The sequence below is a fragment of the Equus quagga genome, chromosome 2 (genome assembly GCF_021613505.1).
Source record: "Equus quagga isolate Etosha38 chromosome 2, UCLA_HA_Equagga_1.0, whole genome shotgun sequence".
Taxonomy (NCBI): Eukaryota; Metazoa; Chordata; class Mammalia; order Perissodactyla; family Equidae; genus Equus; species Equus quagga.
The window spans coordinates 58,067,548-58,085,632 of NC_060268.1; the positions used below are offsets into that span (position 1 = coordinate 58,067,548).

Sequence of the window (18,085 nt, forward strand, 5' to 3'; positions counted from 1 at the left end):
TATTATATCACCGTCAAAGCAGTCAATTATAGGCTTTGTCCTTTAGCAAAATCACTAATAATTCACAAGGAACCAAACATAAACATTGTTGACAAATCAACATGGAACCAGAGGTTGATCTAAACACTAGAAAGAGGAGTGTTCTTTCTGGAGTAACAGCCTTTGGATTCTGACAAACCACAAGGGGCAATGAATTAAAAAACCACAGACCTTTCTTCAAACATAATACTCTCAAACTTCATACCAGAAATCTTAATAGGAAATATTCAATCTGATCTTAGGTAACTAAGCAAATAAAAAGAGCAAAACTCTGTAGAGTTACAGGGCTGAAAGTGCATGTACACATCACACATATTCAGATAGGAGGGGCTTTTCACTGCAGACGGAAGGACTTACACCCCTCAGCCAACCCCCTTCAGCACATTGTTGTAGCCTGTTCAGCCAAGTGGAACTTCAAGGTGCTCTTCTGGAAGCACTGAGGATAAAGGACATTGCAAACACTCAGTCTACAGCTTGTGGAAGGCAGCAAGATTAGCAGCATGGACAGAATTTATTTTATTTTTTTTACAATTGTTAGAAAACCTCTGCTAAAAAGAACTCTAGAAATCTTGGTGATAGAGGTAAAGGAAGGGCTCATGACATTCTGTTCACATTATCTATGATTTTTAAAAAAGGTTCCTAGAAATCCAAGAAACAAGAGCCCACAATGAAGATCCAAACAAAGTACAACTGAAACAGTACGAGCAGGGCTTCCCTATATTTCTGTGTCAGATGCTGATTACATTTCCATAGAGAGCTGGTTATTTGCCAGAGTCACAGTTATTCTGGAATACATAGGCCTGCCTGAAATCCTGAACAGACAGCATTACTGCTAACTTGTAGGACTGTAATGCTTAAGGCAAATTTTACCGTTATAATGAAAAGAGCTCAGTTACTGCCACAAAGAATACAGCCCAACAGCAAGAGAGGAGGCTCACAGATAAGACTGTCACCCTACAAAAAGCCTTTATCTAAGATTTATTTGAAAGAGAAATGAGGTACTGAGACACACCATACTAGATGATATGAAGTCTATTTTTAGCTTTAACTCAGCTATATAAAGTAGAATAAAAGTTTAATAAAATGTAAGTGAAATGCAATGGTCATTCAATACAACAATATGTTATGCAAGGTTATGTAAATACGTTGACTAGTATAAACTTGGAAGCAGAAATCTAGACAGACAGAATTGCCCCTAACAGAAACCCTCAAAAGAAGTCTTGATTAATAAAGCGACAATAACAAATAAAGTATTTTAGGGGCTTCTTCTTACTGTTACTAGTCCTGAAGAATCAAAATGATTTCAACTCACCAAAGTAGTAAAAGAGAAAAAGTTAAAAAGGAGATGAGCTAAAGAACACTTTTACAGAATAAATTCCTCTAAGTAAAAAGATAAGGTTAATCCTTTGATATTCAGAGAAAACATTTGGCCTGCATTGTTAACATGCATTACCTCTCTTCCTGCTCCCATTTCTCCATCAAGAGTTCCAAGTCAACAGACAGAAGAAAATACTTGTTCCCTAGCAACTACCTTCTGTAAGTCTTGCTCCCTGTCAACTTCTTTGTAGAAAAACGAATCTGATAACTGTCAGTTCTTCACCAGACAACCCTAACCCCTTTATAAACTGACAAGCTGAATGAGAGGAAGCGACCAACCACAGAGCAGGTGTGGATGTGGTAAGTACAATTTATTAGAAAAGAACAGCATTCAATTCTAACAAGATCCTTCCTTCAAACATTAACTCCTCTGCCTTCCAATTATAAGGCCCCCAAACTACCTGGAAATTCTGGGAAACTTACTAGGATTTACTAGGAGGACAAACATTTACAGTTTCATAAAAACTAGCCTTATGAAACATTTCATATGACCAGAAATACTTTTGTATCACTTTTAAATATAAGATAAAGAACCGTTTCTTCTAAAATTATTAATCCTCAAAAATATTTTAAAAATATATAAATATTTTAAAAAATATTTTTAAAAAAATTCTTTTTCTAAGATTTTATTTTTCCTTCTTCTCCCCAAAGCCCCCTAGTACACAGTTGTGCATATATATATATATATATATATTTTTTTTTTTTAGTTGTGGGTCCTTCTAGTTGTGGCACGTGGGACACTGCCTCAACATGGCCTGATTAGTGGCGCCATGTCCACACCCAGGATCCGAACCGGCGAAACCCAGGGCTGCCAAAGCAGAACGTGAGAACTTAACCACTGAGACAGGGGGCTGGCCCCAGGATGCTATTTTCAATGACTAGTTTAGTTATTCATAAGACTAGTACTGACATAACCAATTGAACTCTGCTTCAAATTTGACCACATGGTGTGTTTTTCATGTTTGACAGCTTTTTAAGGCAATGATTAGATGATCAGATTTGGTTCTCTACTCCTAAGTATATTAATAAATACCTTACATTTTAAAAATGGATCAGTCACGTTCAAGAAAAAAATAATAAAACTTTCAAATGATTTTATCTTTTAATACAGCACTGTGAAAGGTACAAGTTTCACACAAATTACTAGTCTTACAGTGATTTTTTTTTGTCTAGCTATTTTTAAATTATTCTTTGATTCATCCTTGTTAATACTATAGTTAGCATCGTCTGACTATATTGTATTATATAGTATTACAGTGATTCACCACTGTAATACTATAGTTGAAGGAAAATGACTATGTGGGATCATATGCAAGGGAAAAGAACAACATAAGCATTTTTGTGAATGCTTACAACTATGTCCTATAAAAAGATATGTGAGGGTTGAGAGCACCAAAACATAATTACCACAAATACAGATTCTACTCACCAGTTTGATAGCTACATATTCATTGGTGTAGAGATTTTTACCTAGGGGAAAAGCAGAATGTATATGTTTTAGTGACATTTATTCTGGGAAATGCAAAACAAAATCTTAGCTTACAGGGTCATGAGAAAGGTCACATTCCCAATGCTGTTCACATATATGAAACATGATTTATAAGTGAGAAGCTGAACACAGATAATGAGACCCAGCAAGACAAGAACAAAAACAGCTTGAGAATTTGGAAATTTAAATTAGATGTGAGCATTTTTGTTAAAAAAAGAAAAATCTCTTTCTCTCACACACACGGTTTTGTTATTTAATATTTCAAACTCTTAAGCCATGAGGCAAACCAAGAAGAAATGCCAGAATTTCAAAGATACAGAGATTTTAACTCTTGGCACAATAAACACAAACCCTCATTTTTCGAATTCACTAACAAATGGGGATTTTATATTTTTTGTCACGGTATTCAGTTTCAACTTTAGCTGGCATAGAGGACAGTGTGAGATAAAACCAATTACTGCTCTACTCTCCTCTTGGAAAACTCATCTACTGTCTGTAAATATGACTCAAAGCTGTTTTCATTCTTCACCAGAACTCTAGCTCTGTATCTTTCACTATGCAGGAACAGCTTTCCACCTGGACAACACTTAAACATCTCAAAGTTCTTCCTGAAATAGTGATAGTTTTTCCTCTCAACTTCTCCACTTGTACAAATGGAATCAATATTCTCCTAGACATCAGAGTAAAAGCTTGGAGTTTGAGGGTGAGAGCAACAACTATCACTTAGTGAGCTCCTACTATATGCCAGGTACTTAGCTACCTTCACCACCCCTCCCCCATTGAGTCTTAAAGGCTAATTTTAATTCCTCCTGAGTGTTTAGTACATATCATATAGTTTAGCCACTGCACTGGACTTCACATTGCTTCTTACATATTTGTCCTATCTTAATCAGCTTGACTATAAATATCTTGAGGGTAGAGATTTTATTTAATAGTTCTCTCAATGCTCTATGGTGCTTAAGACCATGTTCCACACATCTTGGACACCTAAAACCTTGACTGATTAAAAGGTACTGGTATATACAGTGTGACTCCTTTTTAAATACTAGATAGAGGTAAATGTTATATTTATTTATATACATAAATATATACACACACATATGTACATAGCTGAATATATACGCATGGAAAAGGATATAGGAAGATGTATATTAAGGTATTAAAATGATTGTTTCTTAGTATTTTCTGATTTTTATATAATATACATTGTTTTTATAATAATAATTTTAAAAACCCCTTCATTGTGGAAATAAAAAGTTGCCTGCAATATAAGCTTTTATTTTACCAAGCTGTAGACAACAGATGGCCTTTTGGGAACTACACCATTACACTTTTACTACTACTATCAGGTTAACAAGAACCTCTATGTGTCAAACACTATACTAATTTAGGCATAACTTTTGTCTGCAAATTACATAATAAAGAGGACTCACAGGTTACCAGATAAACACGTAAGAAACCATTATAAGATGAACTTCTTTTTTAAAAGAAAAAAAGGCAGAAAATAGGCATTTTTCTACATAGATAAATTGCATTCTGCTTCTAAAAGTTAGTTTGTGTTTCTGATTAATGTTCCCACCAAAAAAAATTTTTTTAAGTATATTTGATGAAATTGTGAAAAGGATATTAATAACTGGGAGAGAAATAGATAGGTGGTAACAACCAATTCCCAGGCAGATTAAAATTCCAATTTGGCCACAGACTTCCACACCAGAAATGATGTTGCATGAAGATTTTTCAGGGGAGCCCTTCCTGGCACTGTATAAGTACTGATACTGTGACCTAAAACCAATTTTAGCAGAGGGCTGACCCCCTCTGCTAAAACTTTAAGTGTGTTTAGGGGGTCTTCCTGAACTGGACATTCTTCCCCGCTCTGTACTCCATTTTATCAATAAGAATTACAGGGGGGTAGAGACCAAAATTCACCCCTTATTCATTCACAGTACAGCATGCCTTCACTGTTACAAGACTTAATATTTGAAGTATATGCTTAAAGTAACAGATCTTCAATTTAATAGATGTAACATTTAAAGTGAAGTGAGATGCTGGTGTACGTATAAGCAGAGTAATAAACCTGAATTCTGATCTGTGAGCAAGAAAAGAGAGAAGGCAATTACAGTAGTTTCAAGAAGGAAATTCTTGTCTTTCTTTCTTCCATTCTGCTTTTCCCCCCAGAGCCTTAAAAAACGAGTAGGATTTTAATAGCTGAAGAGGAGGGAAAGTCATTTCAGAGAGAAGAAACTGTATGAGCAAACAAACAGAAAATAAGAAAGTAGATAGTATAGGCTGAGATGGTGGATAGTCTGGGAGTAGGTGGACCACGCATCATGAGGATCAGGAAGGAAGGGGTAGGGATGTGCAAGGAGTAGTGAGGGCAGCAAAAGAAACTAGAAGAGTAAGGCTCAGTCCACATTAGGAGAGTCCTCAAGGGCATCTTAAAGTTTAAAATGAAAGGTTTTTGCGTAGGGTACTGACATGATCAGATCTGTGATTCTGAATAATCATTTGTGAGGAAGTATAAAAGATTAACTAGAAAAATAAGACACCAGAGGTAGGGGAAGCATTTTAATATTCAATATCCATCATACTCAGATATCAGATATCTAAGATGAGTAACATTCAGGTCTCATCCTTCAGAGACTGTATGCTAGCTCCTCGCACAGGGCCCTGCACATGGTAGCTCAAAAGTGTGTTAAATAAGTCACGTGTGATGAGTGTTAACAAAGTAATATGAACAATTCAGTAGAGGAGTTTGGATGAGGGAGGGTAAAGCATTTGGGCACAAGTGGCACTTGAGATGAGCCTTGAAGGACAAAGAGAGGACAGAATAAAGGGCATTTCTTATTAAAAATACTAAGTTGAATAGTGAGGTGGAGACATGATAGAAAATGTCCAGAACTTGATATACTGTGAGTGGACCAATATGAACAGAACACAAAGTACATGGGAAGAAATGGTGAGGAGCCAAGCCAGAAAGATCCAACAGGGACAGGGTGTGAACAACGCTGAATGCCAGCCTCTTACTCTGAGATATGCACAACTAAGGGTACACTGAGGTGTACCAGGGCATAAGCTACAGGACAAATAAGACACACCTGTCCTTGATCCTCACTTTCCTTTCAAGATTTGGGGGAAAATCTTCTTTATAGTAAAACAAACTTGCTATATTATAGAAATTGTGCACAGATTTCTTTTGAAGAAAAAATTAAGAGCTAAAGAAATCCCAGGCACTTAGGGATGTGCTGCTTCTAGACTCTGGGGGATCTCACCAATCAATGGGTAACCTTTTTCTCATTTTCCCTGTGCTCAGCCAGGTTTCACAGTGCAGTTCACTTTCACAAGTGTGAAGCTTCCATCTCCTGTGATGCTGGGAAAGTGCAGGTGCCAGGTGACGCTAGGGAGGGAGAGGACTTACCAACTTAACTGCTTCCTATATAGACTTGTGACTAAGCTTCCTGTGTTTACTTCCTTCTGCATCCCAACTTTCTGAAGGTCCTCATGTCTCCAATTCTCAAGCCTATCTAGTGCCTTTTTTGTAACAAACTGGCCTATCCTTTCAGTCACTCAGCTTTCTCTGGACTCTTAAGTCAGTTACCACTTAAGTGTCTGCCTTCCAGAATCCAAAATTGTGTTAGTATTCCTCATCTGTTTTCATCTTATCTCCCATTTTTTGGGCTTATTTGTGGTTTTATGTATTTAAAAAAATCTCCTTTTCTAAATAGACTTTATAAAACTGAGGAAGCATCCAGTTCCATGATCTTCCACATACGTTATAATTAGCTATGCCTAAATCTTATTTACCTCCAGTGGACAGTGAATTTGCTGAGAACAAGAAGAATGTTTACCTCATCTTTTTATCTCTAGCAACAAACATAGTATTCAATATAGAACAGATACCAGTACTTGCTGAAGTGAACCAAACTGATTAGATATATAGAGAAAGTTCTTCTGAAAAAGTTCTAGGGCAATTAAAAAAGAAGGGTAGAATCCTAAATGCAAATACAGGAGTTTTGACTTCATTATTCATATTGCTGTGAAACAACCAAAGGTCTTGTGCTAAAAGACAAAGCATAATGATGAAAGCTGTATTTTAAAAATATTAACCTGGCCCCAATGTATAAAATAAAAGAGAGAATACCTAGAAAGAAGACGAATAGGAAGTTTCTATAGCATAATATTTAAAGAATAACATCTACCACATACAGTGTGGTTATGAGGATTACATGAGTATGAATATGTGAAAGTACTTGGTTAAACTGCAAGGTGCTAAACAAATTAATTTTTATTATTTCTATTATTACTGCAGGTATGAGGCAACAATTCCTGGAAGAAAACGACTTAAAAAATAGAATTTATAATTAAGGCATTTCAAGGAAAAAATTAACAACCTTTAGATTACATGTGAACAGGAGGGATAAGGAAAAGAGAAGGATAAAAATGATGCTCTTAATTAGTGGAGAACATAAAGAAAATCAGGAGAGTAGGCAATGATCATTCCACTTTACTATGATGCCTTCCTCCAACTTCTCACTAAACCTAAAAGTAACAAACTATGAAATGCCTCCCACCTTCAATTTTCATATCTGTATAAAAGAATATAACTGCAGAAGTATAATAAATCAGACAGCCTATGTAACACCAAACATGATGGTTGATTCATCACAAAATGCTAGCTTGCTTATGTTTGCTTACGTTTGCTTACTTTCTCTGGGGGCACCAAAGAACTGAACACATGTCACTCTCTTACAGAGCAATTATCCTTATTCCTAAGAGGCACTGGAGATGACGGGATAATTCTCTTGAGCTAAGCATCACTCAAATGAGTTCCTTTGCCAGGGGGCATCATTAAGACTGAAGAGGCCAACACAAAACGCAGCCATGTGGAAGGCTAGATAATCACTCAACCACTATCCTCAGTGATATACAGTACTCAAAAATTTTGCTCTGGAAGAATTTAACTACAAAGATAGAGGGTTAAAATCCTGCCCATTTAAAATGAATTAACTGCTTCAGCTTCAAAAAAAAAGATCAATAACTGTGAGAAAGGCAGGCAGTTTAACAGACAAAAAAATACCATCGATGAGATGGCACAATCCCAAGCACTCAAAGCTTTTATTAGTATCTGTTGCACAATGCATCCCAAGCTCACTTCCCGTCGATGGGTTCTTTTATTGTTAATGGAAAAGAAACTGCATTACATAGTCATTTTCGGAGCTTTACATCTAAACTCAGCCCTTTTAAAGCAGCAGTCCTGGATGTGATGCTGCCCATAAAACCTACTGCATAAGACTTCCTGTTTCAGTAAGTCACCTACAGACATCATTTACTGTAAGCTTCACCAGACACAGCACTATTTCAAAGAACCAGCAGGTCTCGGTTCTCAGAGTCACACTGATTAAGGAACATACAGCCTCGGGTTCCCAGTTTAGATAGATCTCCAGTTATCACATCTTCTTGCCCTAAAGTGAAAGTAGTACATTTATCAATTACTACCTAGAATTTGTAAAAAACCAAAAAATCCAGCCAAATGAACTTAAGGCAATTAATAGTTAAAACAAGAAACCACTTTTATGTAACTCAGATTGCTTACCATGTTTATTTAGGGCAAAGAGGACAGGTTGGCCTATTGCCTCCACCATTCAGAGAGCATCTCTTTAAGTGGGCAGTATGATTAGGGGTAAAGATAATAAATGGCGCTACAACTTTAAAGAAAAAAGCCAGAGGTCTTTTTCATTTTCACTAACTTAATTCTACTAGTATATTAGTATACTATGCAGAAACATTTCCAAAACAGTTAGCAGTTAATAGCAAGGATGATTTCTTCTCGTGCCAAGTTTTCTGAAGGGATTACTTATCAAAATCAGAAAGTAGGGGCCGGTCCCATGGCTGAGTGGTTAAGTTTGTGCGCCCTGCTGCAGCGGCTCAGGGTTTCGCGGTTCGGATCCTGGGGGCGGACATGGCACCGCTTGTCAGGCCATGCTGAGGTGGCGTCCCACATGCCACAACTAGAAGGACCCACAACTAAAAATATACAACTATGTACCAGGGGGCTTTGGGAAGAAAAAGGAAAAATAAAATCTTAAAAAAAAAAATCAGAAAGTAGTTTGTTATAAAAAGATCTTTTTAAGCCTTGTTTAACACCACTGGAAATGGTATAGAGTATGTATACTATTAACATGCTAAAACATGTCTGCTTTAGACAATGCTAAACTGTTTTCTAAACTACAGGACATGATCCATTCGTGGAGTGTGAAATTAAATAAATTCAGTGGGTCCTGACCAACACATTATTCAAAGAAAAACAGTATAAAATAAAAAAGAGAGTACATCACATTTAGTAAGGATTATTATTTCACGGAACTTTTGCTTCAGACACACACATGTTAAATTGTGTATGTACTGGATCACAATATAATATTTACTTTTTAGTTTGAGTTATAGTAGAAAAAAAATAAAAGCCATCAATAAAAACCTTCTGGAACAACAATTTCAATTATTTCACTTTGAGATGAAAAGCTTAGGTCAGTGATTGGACTAGTTTCTACGACTTTCCCAAACTATTAAACATGATATTCTGATCAATCTGTTGGCAAGAAAAATGAGAACTTTTTTAGCAGCTGAAAGTCTGGAGTGAGGATGAGTAGAGTGAGGTAAAAGGGGGTAGGGAACGTCATTTATAAATAGAGTCAAAAACAGATCTATACCCCATTTCAAGAGGGTGAGACTGTGAAGTACTTACAGAGGCCTATGCTTTGTTAAGCAAATGTGTAAAACTTTCTACATTATAGTGGTGAGAAAAAAAACTAGAATGAATCACTCCCAAAAGCATGATACTCTGCAGAAGAAAAATACTGAAGTATTTTTATTTTTTTCAATATTATGCACAATTTCAAAGTTATATACTGATTTCTCCATGTAACCTCACCCAATTTCAATAACGAAAATTTTGAAGCAAACCCGAGATGTTATATTATTTCCTCAGTAAATATTTCATTATGGATCTCTTACTAGATTTGAAGTATTCTCTCAGAACAGATGGATTACTTGCTATTTGAAGACCTCTGCAATATAAATGTGGAAAATTAAAAGACCAAATGGAGACCCACGGACATGGAGAAGGTTATAGTACCAATGAGACATTCCAGCCATTCAGGAAGAAAAGTCCAAATAGCCTTTTGGTAAAAGGGTTGAAAGTGAAAAAACATAATAATGAACAGAGATCAAGGTAAAGCAACTGATTCTAGAAAAATTAAAACCATGGATTGTCAATGACATAAACTTGATCAGGCATAAACAGTCTAATATTTTCCTACCAAGAAGAATATAGACCTCCATTCTAGATAATAATGCAAGTTTTAAGAGGAAATACAGATATTATTAATGAAGTTGTAGCAGAAGTAGATGAATATTTATATGTAAAATTAGGCACTCAACTAATGTACAAATTGGAGAAGCCACAGTATCTGGAAACTTCACAGATCCCAGTGATACACCTACGACCTGTATCCCTGTATTTCTCGTCTTAATGAAAGTAGTAATGTTAACAGGAGCAATGTTAACTTAGTTTCTTCTTTTTTTTAGTCTTGCTTTATTGTTTATTAATTGCACAATTTCCTAAAGAGTGTGGCACATAAATTTTCAGGTTTGTTTAGAGCCAATTATGGTGAAGCTGCTGTTCCTGAGGAACAGTGGAAAGCTGTGTGAAGGTCATTGACTGATAACATCTAAAAGCAAATTTTAATTCTCTTGTACAGATGATATGCCTTACAAATTCTTTTTACATTTATTTTTCTTTTTTATTGAGGTATAACACATGAAGGGAAGTGCACAAATGTTAAATGTACAGCTCAGTGAATTTTTACATATCCATACATATTCCCATGGAATCATCTGGGAGAGAACACTTTCAGCACTCCGGTAGGCTTTTTGTGCCTCTTCCCAATCAACAATCCTCATCTACCACCATCCAAAGTAATCTGTTTTGACTCCAATTGCAAGAAATTAGTTTTGCCTATTTTGAACATAAATGGATGGAATTACACAATAACCACTCTTTCATGTCTGGCTTCTTTTGTTATGTCTGAGATTCATCCATTTTGTTGCATATATTAGTAGTTCATGCCTTTTTTTTCTTTTAATGGGGGGGGGGTAGTTCCCAGTTCTCTCTAGTTCATGTTTATTAGTCTGCATAATGACTTAGATGTTCTGCTACAAAAATTCTTGAACACATTCTTTGGTGCACATTTATATGCATTTTCTTGGGCACATACCCAGAGTGGAATTTCTGGGTCATAGAGTATTCAGATATAGAAACAACCAGAATGCTCATCACCTGATGAATGGGTAAACAAAATGTGATATATCCATATAACGGATGAGGAAGTGAACAGTCTCCACTGAAGTGATCCACAAATAAGAAAGTATAAGTCCTCCTACATCAGAGGCCCATACTGTTAATAATAATAATTAAAATACAGGTTTCAGTGTGTTCAAGTCTTATCTTTTTGAGTAAAGTCAATACACTTATCAAATCCACTTTGCATTCCATCTAGTAGCATGTTAAGGCATAAAAGACAGTCCTTCTCAGAAAAAAGTCTTTGGGAAGCGTGAGGTGAGCTATTATTCTCATTGGCCAGCAACAACAACCAGGGCAAAAAGGCAGTCACTCTATTCAGGTCTACCTTTCTTCATATTTCATCCTACTTCAGAATTGCTGCTGCTTCCTCCACATCAAAAAACTAACCTCTTGGTACCTTCAACTTAGCATTAAGAAGCTACCAATTTAATTCCATTCACAATAACCAAGAGGTGGAAGCAACCAAAATGCCCATCAATGGATGAATGGAGGACAAACTAATAAACAAAATGAGGTATATCCATATGATGGACTATTACCCAGCCTTAAAAAGGAAGGAAATCCTGTTACATGCTACAACGTGGCTGCACCTTAGGGACATTATGTTAAGTGAAATAAGCCAGTCACAAAAAGGTAAATAATTCCACTTTTATGAGGTATCTAAAGTAGTCAAATTTACAGAACAGAAAGTAGAATGATGGTTACCAGGGACTGGGGGACAGGGAAAAGGGAATGTTGTTTAAAGGGTAGTTTCAGTTGGGGAAGACGAAAAAGTTCTAGAGATCTGCTTCACAACAATAAGCATTTAATTAATCCTACTCAACTGTACGCTTAAAACTGGTTAAGATGGTAAATTTTATGTTGTATTTTTACCACAATGTCAAAAAAAGTGAATTTGGGCAATCTGTTTTAAATGCACAAATGCCATTTTAGGAAAATAAGGAATTCTCAGACCTGTTAGTGTAACAGAAACTACTGTCATTTTGAGCATGGTCACTTACAAATCTGTAATGGAAGAACACGGTCTTTGGAGGGACCACATCAAGATATTGTACTTCAAAAAAAAAACAAAAGGAAGAAACCAACTTAATTCCAAATAAAATATAAATAAACGAAAACTTAACAAATCATTGGACTTCCTAAACTCTGATTTGTAGAATTTTAGGAGATGCAGTATTTTTTAGTAAAACTTTTGCTGCTTTAGTGGCTAGAACTGACAAATGCTTAACCTATGATCATCAGATTCCCATTCAAAGTCAAAAATCTTTCCTTGTGGGGAATAAGCATAAACATCAAAGCAGCACCAACTTGACTGAGAATTGCCTTTCTTTAGGAGATTACCTTAAAAATCTAACAGGAAAACACAAATTGTAAGATAATCTCTCTCTTGGTTATTAAAGTGATTATGAAAACAGTGCAACTGATAGATATAAGAATACAAAATCATGATTCACAATGTGTAACTTAGGACTGAACATAAATGAAATACTTTTATCTCTAATCAATAATTTATTGAAAAATAAAAAATTTCTCAAATGCAACCACACTTGAAATTTTCCCAAGTCTAATTCTAAATGTAGTTTCACAGGAAGGAGACATTATTTTAACCTATACCAAGTGATTAAACTACCTCTTAAACAAGTCCACCATAATATTCTATGAAGTCACATAATTATATTAGGAAGTTTGCACGTCCATTTTTACCAAGCCTATATACTTTTCTGGTAACAGCTTTTGAGATATAACTCACATACCATACAACTTACCCATTTAAAGTGTACAATTCACTGGGTTTTAGTATGTTTACAAACCAAACATATATCTTGAGTATACAGCTAGGAGAATTGCTATAACAAATGGTAACTCTTGTACTTAACTTTCTGATGAACTGTTAGACTGTTGTCCAAAGTAGCTCTATCATTCTACATTCCCAACGACAGTACATGAGGTCTCTGATTTCTTCATATCCTCACCAACCAACACTTGTTATTATCTGTTTGATCCTAGCCACTCTAGTAGGTATGATGTAGTATCTCACTGTGGTTTTGATTTGCATTTCCCCAAGGACCAATGATGTTGAGTATCATTTCATGTGCTTAATGGCCATCCCTATTCCATCTCTGGAGAAATGTCTATGCAAATCTTTTGCCCATTTTTAAATTGGATTACTTGTCTTTCTTTTTTTTGTGAGGAAGATTGGTCCTGAGCTAACATCTGTTGCCAATCTTCCTCTGTTTTTTATGTGGGATGCTGCCACAGCATGGCTTGATGAGTGGTGTGTAGGTCCATGCCCAGATCTGAACCCATGGACTTCAGGCCTCTGAAGCAGAGCACACATACTTAACCACTACAGCACTGGGTCAGCCCCAGATTACTTGTCTTTTTATTGTTGAGTTGTATGAGTTCTTTATATACCCTGAATACTAGTTCCTCATTATATATAATTTGCAAATATTTTCCCTTATTATGTAGGTTTCCTTTTTTTTTTACTTTCTTTATGGTGTCCTTGGCAGCACAAAAATTTGTATTTTGATGAAGTCCAATTTATCTATTTTTTCTTTTGCTGTTTGTGCTTTTGGTGTCATATCTAAGAATCCACTGCCAGATCTGAGGGCATAAAGACTTACCCTTATGTTTTCTTCTAAGAGTTTTATAGTATGGGCTTTTACATTTAGCTCTTTGATCCATTTTGGGTTAATTTTTGTATATGGTATGAAGCAATGGTTCAACTTCAGTCTTTTATTATGTGACTATCTAGCTGTCCAGCACCATTTGCTGAAAAAATTACTCTTTCCCCATTGAATGATGTTGGCACACTAGTCAAAAAGCAATGGACCACAGACTTATACCTGGATTCTCAATTCTATTCCATTGATCTATATGTCTTCTAATTTCAATACCACATTGTCTTTATCACTTTTGCTTTGTAGTAAGTTTAGAAATCAAAAAGTGTGAATCAGCCAACTCTGTCCTTCTTTTACAATATTGTTTTGGCTCTTCTGGGTCCCTTGCAACTATATGAATTCTGGGATCAGCTTGTCAATTTCTACAAAGAAGCCTGGGATTCTGACGGGGTTGTGTTCAATCTGTAGATCAATTTGAGGAGTACTACCATCTTAATGATATTAAGTGTGATCCATGAATGTTAACGTCTTCCATGTATTATGTCTTCTTTAATTTCTTTGAACAATGTTTTGTAGTTTTCAAAATATAAATTTTACACTCATTTTGTTAAATTTTTTCTCTTTGGATACTATCATAAACAGAATTGTTTTCTTGATTTTACTTTTGGATTAAGCCTAGATACTTTTGTATAATAATCATTTGGATTTCTTCTAGCATGATCCATTCCCAGAAGCATATCATGTCTTTTAAATAGAAAAGTATTATTATCTTTATTTTATTTTATTTATTTTTTTAATTGCAGTAACATTGGATTGTAACATTATATAGCTTTTGGATGTACATTATAATATATTTTGAATTCTGTGTAGATTACATCATGTTCACCATCCAAAAACTAATTATAGTCCATCCCCTCACATGTGAGCCTAATCACCCCTTTTGCCCTCCCCCCTTTCCCTATGGTAATCACCAATCCAATCTCCAATGCTATGTGTTTGTCATTGTTTCTATCTTCTACTTATGAGTGAGCTCATACGGTATTTGACTTTCTCCCTCTGACTTAATACCCTCAAGGTCCATCCATGTATTATTATCTTTTAAACCTCAACTAGGGAACTCTTTTACACATATGAATTTTCCAGATAAGTGACAATCCAATAAAATTTAAAAAGAAAAATCATTTACAATGGAAATGTTCCTCAAGTTTCAGGTTTCATAAAGAGACTATCTGGTGCTTGCTTTGGCCAGCATATATACTAAAACTGGAACAATACAGAGAAGAATAGCATGGCCCTTGTGCAAGAATAACAGACAAATTTGTGAAGCAGTCCATGTTTTTATAAACTTCCAGTTATAAAATAAATAAGTCATGGGGATGTAATGTACAGCAAGATGACTAAAGTTAGTAAGGCTGTATTGCATATTTGAAATTGGCTAAGAGAGTAAATCTTAAAAGTCCTCATCACAAGAAAAAAATTTTCTAACTATTTATGGTGAGGGATGTTAACTAGACTTATTGTGGCAATCATTTTGCAATAAATACAAATATCAAATCATTACATTGTACATCTGAATCTAATATCATCTTTTTTTTAATCCTTTTTTTTTTTCCTGCTTTTTTACTCCCCAGATTCCCCCCAGTATATAGTTGTGCATTTTTAGTTGTGGGTCCTTCTAGTTGTGGCATGTGGGATGCCGCCTCACTGTGGCCTAATGAGTGGTGCCATGTCGTGCCCAGGATCCGAACTGGCGAAACCCTGGGCCGCCGAAGTGGAGTGCACGAACTTAACCACTGGGCCACGGGGCCGGCCCCTGAATCTAATATAATCTGGTATGTCAATTATACCTCAACTTAAAAATTTTTTTTAAAAGAAAGAATACTTGATTTTTTTCCCTGATGAATCTGGTCAAGATGAATAATAATTACTCCACTTGAGCAACACCCTTACTGGTTAATCAAATATATAAGGCTATTCTGTCCAGACTGCTCTGCTTTGTGTAATTTGTCCCATCCATTGCTATCACTCTGTCAGTGATCACTTCTTGATATATGTACTACCTTCTCCTATGTTTCTACTCTACGGAAGACTAAGAAAACTAAATAAGCTTGTTAGAAATGCGTATAAAATAAGAACACAGAGACTTTAAAGGCAAAGATTGAAGGTCTAAAGTACAGGAACTTTTGGGTATCTATTTTGGCTCCTACAAAATTTTTTATTTTTATTGTTGTTCTGGTTTGCTTGCTAGCCCTCAGCTTTGTTGCAGAGAGCTGGAGCTTGTTAAAAGACACTATATGCAGTTTTACCATAACGTGGCTAAAAATTTCAGCAAATGTAATTTATAATTCTAATTTATATTAATGTTAACATATTCTATATAAATTTTTGTGAAAAATACTACATTTAGCCTTGATTATTCTGAAATATGAATATATTAGAGTAGAATAAAACTGCGGAAAAGTAATTACACTTGTATCACTGATGTGTACATTTCTTGCTCAATATACATAAAATAAAACTAACGTATCCAGTAAGCTATAGAGGAAGATATGTTGTATTTCTAATAACAATCTAAATTAATGAAAATGTTTATTGTGTTATTTACCTACAATAACAATAAAAACTAGAAGTAACTGGAAGTCCAATTATATGGTAAGAGTTGCAGTAATGAACTTGAAGAAATAGAACGTAGCCATTAAATAACTTATAACCATGAAGATCACATAGCAATCTAGTAAATACAAAAGAAAAATCCCAAAGCATGTCCAACTTTATATGAAAGTATATATCTATGTATATGTGTATATATATATACATATACACACAATTGAATAAAAACTTTAATTTTCTGTGATGTTGCAATTCTGCCTACCAAAAACAAACAAAAACAAAACAAATCAAACTTCATGAACTGGAATTATCCTTAACCTCTCTAGTCTGGATGTTCAAATCCAAACAATCTATTATTTAGATTAATCCATCGGACCACTGAAGTGGGGCATGTGAACTTAACCACTATGGCACTAGGCCAGCCCCCTTCCAAGGTTTTTTTTTTTATTGCCTACAGAATAAAGTCCAAACTCTATATCATGGCCCACAGCTATTCAAGAACAGGCTCTGCTCACATCTCTAGCCTCTCTTCCCACTCTATCCTATTCAAACAAAAACCTAAGGGTAGAATAAGGTACAATGTTTATCTTCCACTTTGATTTTATTCAATTTCAAAATAGACATTTTGCAAATTAAAGATAAATCAAAATTTGATTATTAATTAGCCAATGCTTTCCCTCTTCATCTCCTAAAAATCTCTGAAGGTTAAAGTTGGACATGGTCTACCATAGAAACTACATCGTGTTACTTAAAGAAAAGATCATTAGCCATCATTCTATACTTTATTTATATTTCTTTTCCTGGTAATTATATTAAATGTCAATAACAATCACCTTTGGAATTAGATATTTATTCCAATGTCCTTTTTAACCTTTTCTTCTGGCATGTGGTATTTCAACTGCACACTTAACCAATAAATGGTGAGATTACATGGTATATAATGGAAATATCTGTTTAGATGTGCCAGATCTGAGCTCTATTTCAAACTCTGTGGCAAACTAGTTTATTTTACCTTGACCAATTAATTTAATTTCTAATTTCTCTCATCTTAAAAATGATGAAGTTTTGACTAGATAACGCCAAAGTTCCTTACAGGTCTAAAACTTAAGTAACTATTGTTTTTGTTGATGTGGACTTCACATGTCGATTAAATCAGTCTAAGTTACCAAGAGCTTTTTGGGAGGAAGGTCCCACTCTTGTTCATACTAAACTCACAGCCATCTTTTTCCTCTAACTGTTACTAATCTAGTTGTCAGATCTGAAATTGGATAGTAGGGTTCCTGAATCATGGTCAGATCTTCTGTTCAACTCATTGCTTATTTAAGATACTGTTGAATCTTGATTATATTAACCAGTCAGTGTATTAGCTGCCCCACATCAAGCACTGTGTTATGTGAGGATTTCAATTCACAGGTGAACCAGATGGAACCAAAATAGTGAGCTCTATTGTTTAACATCAGTGATGACAATGGGTGGTTAAAACAACTACAAATCTACTTAATTATCTTACCAGCTAGCTCAGATTTCTATATGTGTTACCACAATATCACAAAAGTCTGTCAAATAAAACCTGGCTGAATAAAAATGTAC

At 35.2% G+C, this 18,085-nt stretch overlaps 1 protein-coding gene and 1 non-coding gene across 9 annotated transcripts in view; one reads left to right on the forward strand and one right to left on the reverse strand.

Annotated features, from left to right (window-relative positions):
- Nucleotides 1-18,085, reverse strand: part of CSNK1G1 (casein kinase 1 gamma 1) — a 186,633-nt gene that overhangs the window by 87,069 nt on the left and 81,479 nt on the right. For all 8 annotated transcript variants that reach the window (XR_006887481.1, XM_046653440.1, XM_046653435.1 and 5 more), the window contains one exon: nucleotides 2,846-2,886. Coding sequence is in view for 7 of the 8 variants with exons in the window: in XM_046653440.1 (XP_046509396.1) it covers nucleotides 2,846-2,886 (41 nt within the window). In the remaining variant the exon portion in view is untranslated. The remainder of the gene's footprint in view (nucleotides 1-2,845; nucleotides 2,887-18,085) is intronic.
- Nucleotides 15,118-15,225, forward strand: LOC124236567 (U6 spliceosomal RNA). The gene has a single exon (XR_006887798.1). It is a non-coding gene; the product is annotated as a U6 spliceosomal RNA (small nuclear RNA).